The sequence below is a fragment of the Malania oleifera genome, chromosome 4 (assembly GCF_029873635.1).
Source record: "Malania oleifera isolate guangnan ecotype guangnan chromosome 4, ASM2987363v1, whole genome shotgun sequence".
Classification (NCBI taxonomy): Eukaryota; Viridiplantae; Streptophyta; class Magnoliopsida; order Santalales; family Ximeniaceae; genus Malania; species Malania oleifera.
In genome coordinates this window covers 10,100,014-10,115,781 of record NC_080420.1, presented here as the reverse complement: position 1 = coordinate 10,115,781, position 15,768 = coordinate 10,100,014, and the positions used below count along the sequence as shown (strand labels likewise).

The window sequence follows — 15,768 nt, the reverse complement described above, 5'->3', positions numbered from 1 at the left end:
TCCCATATTTCAAATATATTACAAATCTTCCCTAAGATTTCAAAAATATTAGAGATGGCCTCTCTCAGGGAAGGTTTTTAGAATCCTTGAAACCTCTGGGGAGATCTTTGATATTTTTGAAAATTTAGGGAAAACCTTATTTTTTTCACCAAATCTCCGAAAAGGTTAGGATTTTTAACCGTAAATTATAATATTAGGGTCAAAGTGTTACATTCAAAAGGTTGAAAGGCGCTTTAAATTAATATTACCCATATACACATGCATATACCTAATTCATACATGCAGGCGCGCAGTACTCCCTTCACCAATCTCTGAAAATGGACGTCAACTTTGAACCCACAAAAGGGAAGCCCTTCTCCATCGAAGTGGGCTTCTGGGATACCGTAGCAGAGATCAAAGAGAAGATACAGAAAAACGAAGGCGTCCCCGTTGCCAAACAAACGCTGATCTTCAAGGAGAAAGTACTCGAAGACAGTCTCGAGGTGATCTCCTCCGACCTCACCCACAACAGCCTCGTCAAGCTAATCATCGAACCCGCAGAACCAGAAAAACCTGCCCAACCAGAGAAAAAAAAACAAAAGAAAGTTAAAGAATCATCCTCATCATCCAAGAAAATCCAACTCCACATTAGGATAAAGGAATCCAACGCGCGGATATCCATGGCCATGGAAAAGAAGGCGAAGATCGGACGGCTGAAAGAGAGGATCAGTCGGACCGAAGGCGTTTCTTTCGACCGGCTGGTGGTTCTTGCGGAGGGCGTAGAGTTACAGAACCACGAAACCCTATGGGACTACGGGCTGTCCGATGGTTCCGAGCTGGAGGTGGTGGTCCGGGGGGCCTCGGCGGGGTCTTCGACCGGCAGCGGTGGCGGCGCTGCTCGCGGGTCGAAGAAGCTGAGGGTGGTGGTGGTGACGCGGTGCGGGACGAAGAGGATTCCGCTGGATGTTTACCCGTGGGAGAACGTGGCTGATATAAGGCCGGAGCTGGAGAAGCAGCAGGAACCATTGCAGTTTAAGCTTCCGGAAGAAGGTTATTTCTTCATACACAACCAGACTGTGATGGAAGAAGATCAGTCATTCTGGTGGCACCTAGTTAAGGACGGCGATATCATTGATATCTTCAATGGAAGGGTGACTGTTGGTGTGGATCCTAAGATGTTTTGATCAATCGACCTTTTCGTTGATTTATGGTCGTACTTGCTAGTTTTGTGCATACATACGTACGTTCATGCATGTACATATATCGGCAACTTTAGTATAGCACATAATTAAAGATTTAGGATTGTCACTTTCTTGGGAAAATTACAGTTTCTTTCTTTCCTTCTTTCATTCTTTTTGAATCTTTATGGGTCTGTAACACGATAAACTACATGCATGCTGTTACATACAGTCTTTTCCAATATTAATGAATTTGAACCTTGTGTCATAATTTCTTTCTTTTTCTTCTTTCTTTGGTACGAGTGGTGTCTGCATCACTGCATGAGTATTCCTCTGGTTCCCCGACTAGCTGAAACCTCAAGAAAGACTAATATGAAATAATCATATCTTTTTTTTAGATTTGCAGAGTATTAATTAAAATAGTGCGCACTCACTATTTATTCATAGCCTGTGTAACACTACAGGGTATAGCTTTTCCTCTTAAGTTAATTGATTCTTTCTAAGGAGTTTTTTTTTCCCTTTGAATCTTCTTGAGTAGTTTTGTGGATTCGTTGTTTTTCTTCTCTAGCTCTACTTTCTTGATATTCTTTCTTTTCTTGTTTTCTTTTTTGAGTTGCCTCTGTATATCCGTTTGCTGATCTTGTAAAATTTTGAATCTTGTTAATAAAGATTTTATATATTTTTTATTAAAAAAATATATTATTAATTGAGTTTAATGTTTTAGTTCTTTGTGAAAAATAGGAGTACATACTGTGAAAAGGCTCTGATTTCCGCTTATGCCTTCATGCATTGTATTAAATTATCAAGATATTAATGTGATATAATCAATAATCATATTCATTTTCTATTTATGCTATTAAATTATCAATTTAATTGTTTATTTATTATTTTTGTATTTTAAAATAGATTTTTACTCTTAGAATACCAATAAAAAGGAGTTGTCAGTCATGGGAAATAGAGAGATGAATAAGCTTCCTTCTTTAATTTTCTATTCTAGTTAAGATCGGTTTAGCATAGGGACGTTGGTATAGCGTGCAATTTACCAAAAATTATATATTGTTAAATCCTAATGACAAGACATTAAGTACTAATTGCACTACTAAAGTACAAGCCAATGAATTCAATCTTAGGACATCAAATCATTGTAGTTTGATCATTGTGCAAATTAGACTACTACAAATTCCTTTTTTTTTAAAAAAAAATTAGTTATATCTTAATTTTATTTTTGATTATTACTTGTACTCAATGTGATTAAGCAAATACTTTCCCGACTGATCTTGTTAGTGAGGTATATATAAATTTTCTTATGCTATATTTGGGAGCATGAACTGTGGATTTGAAACTTTCAAATTCATACAAATAAAAACTCAAACTGCAAATTTAGGCTACCAAATACTACCTTAATATTATGATGCTTAAAATATCATTATATGAAAATGAAAAGAAAGATTTCTAAGGAACGATTTCTATATGTAGGATTTGAAGCTCGTTAATTGTAAAATAACTGTCATACCAATAACTAATTAGGTCTACACAAACGAAAGAGAATTATTGTGAGCCCCAATACTATGGTTCCACGCCATTTTAGTGGATTCAAATATGAGATAGCAAGGTTCGTGTTATTGATGGAATAATTAAAATTCTTCCTAAACAATCCATTCCTTATTGCAAACATATGTAACATTGAACAATTGTAATCGTGGCATCTTGTTGATTGTGATTACTAACAAGTAAATGTCCATAGCCTCTAAGTTTCCATCTACTTTTCTCAGTTTCTCCTTCTTTTCTTCAATCTTAGTAGCTCTAGGAGTTTTTCTCTGCAACGCCTGAGAAAATAATATGCATGACAGTGTAAAAAATAAATAAATAAATAAATACAAATAAAAATTAATTTATTAATTAATTATATATAATAAGTAACTAAAGGATCCTGAAGGATCCTTCAGATTCAAGTGGGTTGAAAAAAAGAAAAAAAGAAACAGAACTGCGCCCTCTCTCACTCTTCGTCTCTCTCCTCCACCTGCCTCTCTCTCTCTCTCTCTCTCTCTCTCCTCAATTTCTCGACAAATACTCGACCGATCAGGAAACAGAACATACCACGAGGTTCCTATTTCCGCCACTCACATTCCTATCGGAGTAGATTTTTCGTAGAAGCGTCGTAGGCACCACTCATAGGGTTAGGTACACCCACACGTTCTTCTCGATTTCTTTCAAATCTTTAACTTGACTGACAATCTGAAACTACAATGTGGTTCTAGGAGCATTTCTTTACAAGTCTAGTGGAGCGGATTTTTGAATTGGACTTTCCAGGTACCACTCCAAGGTTAGGGTAAGATTTAAGAAATTGAGCAAATTTGTGGTTTTGGTAATTTAATCATTTATTTGAAGTTTATGAGTTTAGAAAATATTAAAATAGTATTTTATTTGGGGTGGAATAGATAAATTAGGATTTATGAATTCAGGGTTCGAGTGGGCGCCGTAGGTATAATTTCGGGATCCCTACTGGTGTAGTTTCAGGAAACTAGGTAAGGGGAATAGATTAAGCCAATATTTTTTGTGAGTTTTACCAGTTAAAATGGAAAACATATATGTATATGAATATAATTATCATGCGAATTTTGAAAAAAAGCCAACCGTTTGAACTGTGATGTTTTTGAACCTAGGGTTGTGGTATTAGCTATTATTTGTGAAAATGGAACGATAAAAGTAATAGATTTTCTGGATTATTGTGGAGATAGCTAAATTGTATTTTCAGTAAGTGAATGATGAATGTGGGTTGGCTTATTTTCAGTAAATGTATAAATATGTTTATTATTCTAAATCGTGTGGCATGAGTAAAATAAATATTCTGTGTTGAATTATGATATATTTATGAGATGCAGGAAATATTGGAAATGTTTTGAGAATTAAAATGTGATGTGATTATATACTGCTTGTGATTGAGAATGTTAAATTACAATGTTTGGTTGAGAACTCTGGTGGATTGTGATTTTTGTGATATGCACAGTACTGTTGCGTGTGTTTTTGGTAGACATAGTGCACCCACATGTCTCGTGGAGAGTGTGGAGATGGAATGGTTGATTGTGCAGAGTAGGGTTTGTTCCCCCTAGAGTCCGGACCAGTGTGAGAAAGTCAATTTGACTTACAAACTGTAGAATGTGGTGTTGATTTTGTTGGTTTTTTTAGTCCGGTCTCCGTTTTGATGGTGACAAATACAAGCGGTTCTTATGTGTGCTTTTAAGTGTGTGACCATGTATAATTTAGGTCACACATAAGATCAAGATGACATGGAAGCCATGACATGACTCAAAGCTCATATCTGGTGTATTCCATAGAGTTAAAGAGTAAAAGAAGAAAGAAGAAGACATTTGTGTTTTATTTGTATTGCATTTATTTTCATATCTCTAGTCTGTAATAATGCATATATCTTGCATGATATGTTTTAAATGCTCAGATGACCGTAGAATGATCATAGGGCACCCTTCGTTCGACCGACACCAGATTTTTAGGGTATATGCTCAAAAGACCTAGATTGACCTTAGGACTCCATTAAAAAATATGCCCTATAGTCTTAACATTAATTATCATGCGAATAGAGAAAATTTTATAAGAGAAAAAGGACCGAAATGCCCAAGGATGGCGTGTTCGGTCGACCGAACACTACAAAAAACTGATTTTTAGTGACAGATAAAATTTCGTCACTAAAAGTAGGTATTAGTGACAGTTTCGGTAACCATCACTAATACGACACTATTAGTGACGGATTTGAAACCATCACTAATAGTTTCATCACTAAAACCCAGAAAATATAGCGGGAAACCATTTTTCCAGCAAAAATTATCTTGGGAAAATATTATCTACGATTTCTGCAGTATTAGTGACGAATTAAATCCGTCACTAAAAGACATTTATTAGTGACGGTTAAATAACCGTCACTGCTATTATTTAAAAAAAAATTAGTTCAGAGTATTAGTGATGAATATAAAGATTCGTCACTATTAGTCCCTTATTAGTGACAGATTTGGAAACCGTCACTAATACTTCATTTATTTTAAAAAAATTTTAAAAAAATTAGTTCAAAGTATTAGTGACGAATTTGGGAATCGTCACTAATATTTCATTTATTTAAAAAAAAATAGAAAAAAATTTAGTTTAGAATATTAGTGACAAATGTAAAGAATCGTCACTATTAGTCTCTTATTAGTGACGGATTTCGGAACTATCACTAATATTTCCCTTTTTAAAAAAAAAATAAAAATTTTTGTTTCAGTGTATTATTGACGAATATACATATTCATCACTATTGGCCCATTATTAATGACGGGTTTGAGAATCATCACTAATACTTCCCTTATTTTTTTAAAAAAATAAAATTTTATTAAACACTGTTAGTGATGAATTTTAAGATTCATCACTAATAGTTTTACACTGAAAAGCTGATCTCGGGTTCCCCAATCTAGCTTTCCCTCCAAGCCTCCTCGTTTCCCTCCACTCTCAATCTCTCAATCTCTCCATCTCTCTTCGTCTCTTCGGTATCTCTCTCTCAGTCCGTCCATCTCTATTCCTCGTCACTGGCGTTGACGCTCCAATTTGTCCATGTCGCCTTCGCCAAGGAGATCAACCGCCAAAGGCATTCAAGGTATATTCTCATTCTCTCCGGTCTCTCTCTCTCTCTCTCTCTCTCTCTCTCTCTCTCTCTCTCTCTCTCTCTCTCTCTCTCTCTCTCTCTCTCTCTCTCTCTCTCTCTCAGTCTCGCCATCTCTTCGTCGCCGTTGTTGAGGCTCTGGGTTGTCCCCGTCGCTTTTTTCGAGGTGATCAACCGCCGGAAGCCTTCTAGCCTTCAAGCAGGTATGTTTGATTTGAAGAATTTGATGTCAATTTTGTATATGGAAAAATTTCAGTTGGGGGCTGAAGCACATTGGAAAAATTGTTAAGTTTTGCAAGTAAATGTTATTTTATTTCAATGCCTGCAAAGATGTTAATTGCTTTGTTTTTTTTTTTTTTTTGCTTCTGTTTTTCAATTTCTTCATTTATTTTGACTGTTTAGAGATTCTTTCTATGTTTGAATTTCAGGAGTTACAACTCTTTTCTAAGTTCCAGTGCTAAGTTTATTGAATTTTTGGCTTGATTGTTGAAATAAGATTTAAAAATTGTGTCGGACGAAAAAGAAGTTGAATATGCAAAACTAATCTAGAAATAAATTCTTTTTATAATGCAGGTTTTTGCTTAAAGATGTAAATAGTGTTTATTTTCCCTAAATTTGTTTTGTTCTTTTCTAGGTTTAATTTAATGATGTCCGAGCACTAATATTATTGTATCCAGATTAACAAAAGTTAATGTTGCTGCGATATTATATCGAGATTAGCAATAATATATGATGCTATGATTTTGCATCATGATTCATGACCAAGTAATAGCACATTAAAGCTCTTCCATGGAACCATCTTGGGCTGGTTGTGCTACTTTTATGTTTTCCCTAGCATTCATTTTCTTTTAGTCTTTGAGATTGTTGTGCCCTTTTATTTGTTATTGGATTGTGTTTAACAGGTTATGCCACTTTACTCCTTTTTCCTTGGCCTATTTTTTTTTTTTACTTTTTCCTTTTTCCTTTTATCTTGTGAGATTCCTTGACATTCTTTTACTTGTTATTGATTTGACTTTTGAAGTGGTGAATTTCATAGCCATCCTTTTATTCATAATACTAAGAACCAAAAATATATCACATTGTTTTAAAATGAATAAACATTAGCAAGTAATTCATTTGTTACAAAATGCATAAGTTTAAATTTACCTTTTTAAAAAGAGATGATAAGAATAAGTTTATTGAAATCATTTTAAAAATGTTTAGTCTCCTTATGAAAAAGGAACTGCTAAAAATAAAATTTTAGTTTTGAGTATTTGATGAAAACAATTGTAAGGTATTTAAAAGTATATAATAACTAGAAAGAATATGGTCTTTTAGGAAATATAATTGATACAATGACCGTATTATAGTGTTAGAAAAAATTAAGGACAACAATAGAAAAAAGAAATTGTTCGTGAAAAAATTAGTTTTTAGCTTTTCAATTTTTAATTTTGTAACTTCTAAAAAACTAAAAGTTGATTTTTAGAAACTAAACAAACTATACCAAAATTAGACCTACCTTTATCTTTTAAAAAGGATAAGAAAAAAGAGCAGCATCAAACTCACCATAAACAACTTAAATGTTTACCCTATTATTTATGAATTAATATATTATAATCATATATATATATATATATATATATATATATTAAAATGAAGCGCTCAGAACAAGTAACTAATAATTTTACTTGGTTTAGTAAATGAGTTTTAAAATTAAATTTATGTTGAACTTTTTTAATAAGTAGGTGTGAATATTTTCTCCTAATTTTATTGTTAAGTATGCCCATCCGAAAAAAAATTTGTTTTGAACTTAAATCGTAGGATTTCCTCTTTAGTGGCTAATGCCTCCGCGAAGGGAGCCTCGAGCAAACTCAAAGCGGCGGAGGGTTCAGGACCCGCCAAGGGGAGAGTCTTCTTCCAAGGGTCGAGCTGTACTGAGTGAGCACGAAAGGATTTCGGATGAGACAAGAGCACCAAGGGTGACTCTTAAGGATGTGCAGTTGCCCCCGGCATGTTCTGTTGCACCACCTAGTAGGGAGCAATCATTGAATGTTACCCCAGGGCTTACAGAGGACATGCTCGCTCATCCAGTGTTGTTTCATACGATTAGGCTAACCATGACGCATGATTATGATAATCCGCCTCCAGTGGACATTCCTGACCATTTGCTGCCGCAGGCCCTCAAGCCACGCCTATACAAGGAACCACCACCCTTCCCTCTTACCCCTAAAATGTGTCGTCTTCTGGAGGAAATGGCAAGGCACCGAGATGCCGCTAGAGTAGTAGCCTCATCTTGTTGCTCGTGTAGTTCCGATTCTGATTCGAACTCTAATTAGGATAGACTAGATGCTTGGGATATTTTTATGCGCTTTCTCTTTTGCTTATGTACTGCACTCACGCACCCTTGTGCTTTTATTTTATTTCTTTTTCTGTTATTTGTTTTTTATTGCATTATGTTTTCCCATGCTTTTGAATGGTTCTACGCATGCTTTGATGTGTCTATCTACATTGTATTTCCTCTAAAACTAATGAAAATACATGGAGCATTTGATTTCTACCTGCATTCATTGCCGAGCCTAAATCATTGAAAATATTAGAAACACTTGGCTAAGCATTTGAAAATTTGAAAAAAGCATAAGTTGAATATATACATAACTCAGAGGGAGCATCATCTTCATAATTATTTAAATTAAATGCTCTCATCATCTCATAACGTTAATGTCCAAATGCCTAGATGAATAACAATACTACACTAAACTCAATACTATCCACCGTTCTCTACTATTTATATTCTGAATTTAATGGATACATGCACTACTATCGTGAATTGTTGATTGCTACATGATTGCAAGCTAGTTTAGAATGCCTCCTTCATGGCGGATGCAGTTGATGTGTATTGCATGCTGGTAGTGGATATAGGTTCTCGTGTGCCTTAAACTTCTTATAAATGGTTTATCTGAACCTATCAGGTGCAGGTTTTATGGGAAAATGTCAAATTTACAGACAGCATGCTGTCAAAATTTCGTTAAATTTTTCCCTAAAAAAAAAAAAAAAAAACCATGTACAACGATAATTATAATAAAATGAATGTTAAAATATTTCTAAAAGGATGAGTGAAAGTTAGGAATCATAAGAAATGAGGCAACGTAGGTTCAGTTCATTTAAAGAAGCTTTTATTTATATGTTTTTGATCGGGTAAGCCTATAGCATTCATTGCCGAACCTAAATTATTGAAAATATTAGAAACACTTGCCTAAAGTTTTGAAAATTTGAAAAAGACATAAGTTGAATATATGCATAACTCAAAGGGAGCATCATCTTCATAATTATTTAAATTAAATGCTCTCATCATCTCATAACATTCATGTCCAAATGTTTAGATGAATAACAATACTACACTAGACTCAATACTATCTACTGTTTTCTGTTATTTATATTCTGAATTTAATGGATACATGCACTACTGTCCTGAATTGTTGATTGCTACATGATTGTATGCTAATCTAGAATGCCTCATGCATAGCAAATGCAATTGATGTGTAGTGTATGCTGGTAGTGGATATAGATTCTCATGTGCCTTGAACTTTTTATAAATGACTTATTTGAACCTATCATGTGTAAGTTTTATGAGAAAATATCCAATTTACAGATGACATACTACCGAAATTTCATTAAAATTTTCCCAAAAAAAAAAAAACCATGTACAGCGATAATTATGATAAAATGAATGTTAAAGTAATAACGATTGGATTGACATCTCCATCAGTCCTAATTAAAATATTGCACTGATTAGGTCAAATTCTAAGTTGGATTCGTCTAACAAGTGGATAGGTAAATGTAATCTACATATATTTCAATGATTTTATTTGTATTTATTTAGTTTTACTTTTTAATTGAGAGGAAAAAGTCTAGTGTCACGGCAAGAGAGTGGTTGAAGTACGTGGGGTGCACTCTACTTCCTATATATATACTCTTCTCCTACCATGTGTGCCAATGATGGTTACAACCTGTGCATTATAACCTTACTCTTGTTTATATGTATGTTACAAAAGATTGGAGTCATTCTAAGCATTTTCTTTGCAACGAAATTACTAGAAAACTTTATATGTATGTTATTTTGTATGTATATATATAAATATGTGCGCGTGGATTATCATTTTCCCCTAATTTATGAGTAACTTATTCTTTCATTTCCTTTCATTTTTCTCAATTTCCTTCAAAACATTTCAAAATGAATCTATCTAAAAGGAGGAGCATGTAATGAAACATGACTCCTATTTTAAGTCCTCTCCTATTTTAAGTCATATGCACATTTTCCCTTCTATTCAACTTATCTGATTTCTCCAAAAACTGTTTTATTTTTTAGGATGACAAACTGATTAAGAAGAATATAAATTAAATAATTAATTAATGAAAATTTTAAAGATGTAATTAAAACCTGCTCGTAAGCACCTAAACTTATCAAAAGAGCAACAGAGGACTCAAATATTAGACATAAATTTATTTAATTGGAGATTAGGGTAAAAAGACAGACTAACCTTATGCCCTAAAAAAGTAATCAACTATTTTAAAGGTCTTAAACACCATCATAGAAAAAAATTATAAAATAATTTTTATGACTAAACCTTATTAGCAAAGACTTTACCTTATTAGCAACGACTTTAAACACTATCACAAAAAAAAAAAAAAAGATAAAACAAGCTCTATAACTAAAAGTGTCTCAAACTTAAGATAATAATGACACGTATGGTTAATGAACATTATCAAATTCTCGATTGCTGATTCAGCCGCTTTGGCATTTTCTATTATTGGTGTTCTTTTCAGTTTTTCTGTTGAATTGTTGGTTGCTCACTGTTTTTATTGCCTTGTTGGTTTCCTATTTTAGGCCTTCCTGCACTTTTGTATCCTCAGGCCTCTGACTCGAGCTTTGTTTATTAATGAATTCACTCGGTTTTACCTTTCAAAAAATTAAAAGGTAATTACACATAATATATATAAGTAGTTGCAAGTATAGTTGTGTGTGTATCTTCTAATGGTTATTTAAAAATCATTTCATCCCTTTGACTTTTTAGGCTACCTTTCAAGTGTGCAACTTAATGAAAATATGCGAACTTAGTGTCTAACTTTAAATACTGACTTTATTTTTTTTCGTTATTGATATTACTACCGTACAAATTGTGTAATATGTATGATTATGAAATCTTTGCGAATTTGTTATATCATATAATTATTTTTCCTGATTATACTGAGCGTCAGTTCTCCTCCATTTGTATACTAAATTTTTTTTTAATGAATCTTAATTTGTAGGATTCGCGGCTTTCATAACATCAGCATGATGTCATGTATGCATACACTACAGTCGTCAAATGCAACTTTTGACTATTTCTTTGTAATTTTTATTGTTATTTGAACAAATTGAAGTATTTTAATTTTGAATATTTTGAAATAATTTTTGTTATCTGAACGTATGTTGTTTCTTTATTTTAATTGAATTTGTATTTAAATTTAAAATTTTGAATGATTTAGGAATTTTGTAGTAATTATGGTTTCAGTTTATATATTCGAAAATGTAATTACAGATTTTTATATAAGAATTTATGATTAAAAAAATTAGCATTAAAGGTTTTTTAATTTTTCTAATTATTAGTGAAGAATTCAAATTCGTCACTGATACCAAACTATTAGTGACGAATTCGTAATTCATCACTAATACCCTACTATTAGTGACGAATTTGTAATTCGTCACAAATACCCAACTATTAGTGACGAATTTGAATCCTTCACTAATACCCTACTATTAGTGATGAATTTGAGTTGAGTCGTTCTAGAATTTATAGTGACGGTATTAGGGTTTTAGTGACGGTTATGATCCGTCACTTATACTCCATTATTAGTGACGAAATATCTAATTCATCACTAAAAGTTAGTAGTAATGGTACATATAACAACTATTTTAAAATCATCATTAATACCCTGATTTTTTATAGTGGAACTCAGTTACACTTAGTTCCTCGGTCGATCGAACTCCCACCAGGTCAACAAGTTGACCTCTCAGTCAACTGACTAGATATATACAGACAAGCACTAGTCGACTGAACGTCCCTGGGTTAACAAGTTGACCGCTCGCTCGACCAACCAGAAATATATGAGCAACGCCCTGGTCGACTGAACCCCCACGCAGGAAATGCCAACCACTAGGTTGATTGAACCTCATAGTTCAAAATGACTCGGTTGACCGAACTGTGCAGATTTGGAAAATCACCCTTGAACCATGTAAGTCCGGTCGACAGAACCTATAGTTCGAAAATTCCCTGGTCAACCGAGTTTGGCTCCTTGGTCGACCAAATCACAAAAGTGGTTGACCGGAGCTCTCAGGTTGGAATTTTTTAAAAGCGTTAAAACGTCATTAAAATTTAATTAATTTTTTTCAAAATACCGAGCGTGTCCGTAATGGTCAAATTTTTTAGAAAATCTATACATACCCTCTCATAACTTCAAATTAGCAACTTTGATTAACGTCCAAATCTTCTCTCAATCCATTGTTAATCAAAGTTCCCGTAAAATATTTTTTATTGTTTAAATAAACATTTTGGGGCAAAATATTTTAAAAAAGATCTCGCAAACTCTCTTTCACTTGTTTTATGCTAAAATCATTTTTAAAGAGAGTATGTTATTTTGGGCATTTTATTTGTATTCACATGCACATATTTTCACTAGGCGCCTAACCTTTGAAAAATATTTTTGAGAGTATTGCTTAGATTTTCTCCTAGTTATTTCTTTGATAAATATTTTTGGGAGAAAATTGTTTATTGCACAAATATTTTCTTGAGCTTAACTCCTAAATTCTCGAAGTATTTCTCATTTTCATAAATCTTTGTTGGAGAACATAATACTCATTTTTCATACACATTCTACTTGTGCAAAATCATTTGATAGCACCCTTACTCTGTTGAGCATTATTACATATCATTAGAGAGTGCATGTATTTTATGAGCTTAAATGTATACATCTTTGCTTGTATTTTTAGAAGTATTATCTTATACAAAAATGGTTTTATTGTAATGGTTGGGTTCATCCCGTTAATTAAACTGGGGAGTCTCAGCCCCGTAAATGAGACCGGTTCGATTTAGTTCGAAATTGGACTAGGGAGTCTCAGTCCCGTAAGTGAGATTGGTTTGGTTCAGCTCGAAAATTGAATTGGGGTTTCCTTCATCCTGTAAGGAGAGGATGTAAAAGGCTTCTGCTCCGCCCAATTAAGTGAGCGGATATAGTGGAATCCTTGGGGGGAATGCCCAAGGTGGAGACGTAGGCTGGTTTAAGCCGAACCTTGATAACAAATCTGGTGTCACTCTCTTTATCTTATTTAAATTCCCACACTTTAATTTCAGCATGTGTATGAATGTTTATTTAATGTCAAAATTATTTGCATGTATACATTTGATTTAAATAAGATACTGCACACGTGTATGTTTGCTTTCATTGTTAAACTCATTTTACATGCACGTATATATGTTGAATGGGATATGAACTATGGTGAATCAGCGAAATGTTTTAAATTAGTCAAAAAGTTTTAAATGTCCAATTCACCTCCCACCCCCCCCCCCTCCCCTCTTGGGATCACACCAATTCCAACATATTTAGCTCTAGTAGGCCGACTAGGGTTAAGTCCAGCTTTCGGACCGCACAACCTGTCATGGGGGGAAGCATGACAATGTTTATCTATCTAGTAATGAGTTCTAAATGCAAAATTATAAATTTAACCAACGTATAATATGAGAACAGTGATTGTGAATATAAATTGCAGAAAGGGTCTTGGGGGACAGCGAGACATAACAACCTGATGACAATTTTTGTGAAAGGTCTCGGGGGACGATGATATGTAATGCCGCGATGATGATGATTGTGTATGGCTGGATTGAGGGAAGGCGATACGTAACACCTCAACTCAGCGAATGTGAACTTGAAAAGATGAATAATACAAAGATAACAGACACAGAGTAAAGTAATAAATGTATTATATATTATAGTATTATATGTATTTGGGGCGAAGAATACTCTCCGCCCGAGGGCTTGCTGAAAAAGGCGAGTGCCCTGATAGGTATCAGATGTAACCATACCTGGCTACATAACGTATTAGGGCAGAGGGAAGCTACTTGTATAGGCGGGTAATCTTCCCTATCCTCGGGAACCTTTGCTAATAAATAACTGTATGAATGTGTGTGAATACGAAACAAACTATCCACCTGAGGGCTTACTAAGTAAGGTGAGTGCCCTGATGAGCTTCAATTTTAGCCATACTTGGTTGCATAAGGTATAGCATAGGGGTGCTACTTGTATGGGCGGATAATCACCTAAATCCTTGGAAAACTCTCATTAATAAAATACGTTGCATGTGTGTGAGTAGGGATAAAGAATGATTTCATAATTGTGGATTAATATGTAAATGATAATTATATTTTATACACAAACATCATAATAGCCACACACTGTTATTAATCTATTCCGTCTTACTAAGATTTGTCTCACCCGATATGAATTTCATCTTTTTCAAGACCTCCGCATGATTGAGCTTAGTGAGCTCAGGGTTGGGTTTGTTAGCATAGTAATTTTTGTGGGAGGGTATAGATTTTGGTTGTATTTTGGTTTATGTTTTTTTAGTTTTTTTGAGATATATAAATGGATATTGGATGTTGGGAAATACTGTTTTGGGATGTTTATATAGTATTCTAGTATATTATTAAGGATGTTTATTTATTTTTCTACTGCGTGATTGAGGTTATAGTATCAGACGCAGGTGATTGGATCACATCACACCCTGGGCCCCACTCAGCGGGTTCGAGGCGTGACACTCTCTTAGCCTCTAAATATCCTTCAAGCTTTGCCCTTCTCTCTTTGGACCTTCTACTCTCTCTCTTTCTTTTTCTCTATTTCTTTTTTCTCCTTGGTCTTCAAGTGACTCTCTCGGGCCCTCACTCCCAAAAGTCCCCTGGAGCTCTCTTTATCCTCTCTATTTATAGGCTAAAGGAGGGGTAGGATCTTCATTAGGTCTAGATTTTCTTTGGGGCTAGTAGGATTCAATATAAGGGAAGCAGGCTTTGGGAATCTTGCTAGGTTTAAGTCTATAAGGTGGTGGAACAAGTAGGAAAAGGGGTTCCTATAGGGGGGAGATCTCGTAGGGAGGGGGGGGGGACTAGACTAGATTTAGGCTTCAAATATATAAATAAAAAATCCCTATTTGGGTTTTAAATCAAAAGTAGGCCCATTGTGCCTCCAATTCAAAACAAGCCCAAGCTAGGCTTTGTTTGGGCATTATATGGAAAAATTTTGTAGGGAAGAAATATATGGCTTGCAAAAGTGAATGTGTGTCATTATTCCACAAAATAAGAAAAAGTATGTAGCAAAAAACTTTTACTTATCATTATGTTGATCGGATCCATAATACTAACCACGACATACTTAACTTATATATGCATGGGCTTTGATTTGGAAACGATGGATCTTATCACACTTGGGCCAACACTAGTAAAACAAATATATACCAAGGATTAGATCAAAGGACACTAGACTCAACATGCACCAGACTAGGAGAATCATCCTTTATACCCGAAGCAGGGTGCAAAGCATACCAATCTACGAAAGGAAAAACTACCGGGGATTGGGAAGAATTGGCCACTATACCCAAGATGGACAAACCAACACAAGGAAACTACTAAGATTTGGGAGAATTGACCCCTACGCTTCCTAATTAGGGAAAAGAAACTATTGACCTTATAGGTCATATCCCGTTTTGATTATGACAAATACTTTGATATTTAATGGTTGATGAGTTTGTGTGCAGGTTCAATTGGAAGTATCATATGGTGCACGCACATGGACTTGAAGAAGATAAAGACCCAGAATACTTATTTGTTGTAATTTAATTGAGTTTTATTGGGTCTGTAATAGTAAATAGGAAATGGTTTGTAATAATCAATGCATTACATGCAT

General features: G+C 34.3%; 1 protein-coding gene across 1 annotated transcript; it reads left to right on the top strand.

Annotated features, from left to right (window-relative positions):
• The first annotated feature begins 317 nt into the window (after positions 1-317).
• On the top strand, positions 318-1,163 carry LOC131153673 (ubiquitin domain-containing protein 7SL RNA2-like). The gene has a single exon (XM_058106123.1). The coding sequence runs from the start codon at positions 318-320 to the stop codon at positions 1,161-1,163; it is 846 nt and encodes a 281-aa protein (XP_057962106.1).
• The last annotated feature ends 14,605 nt before the right edge of the window (positions 1,164-15,768 follow it).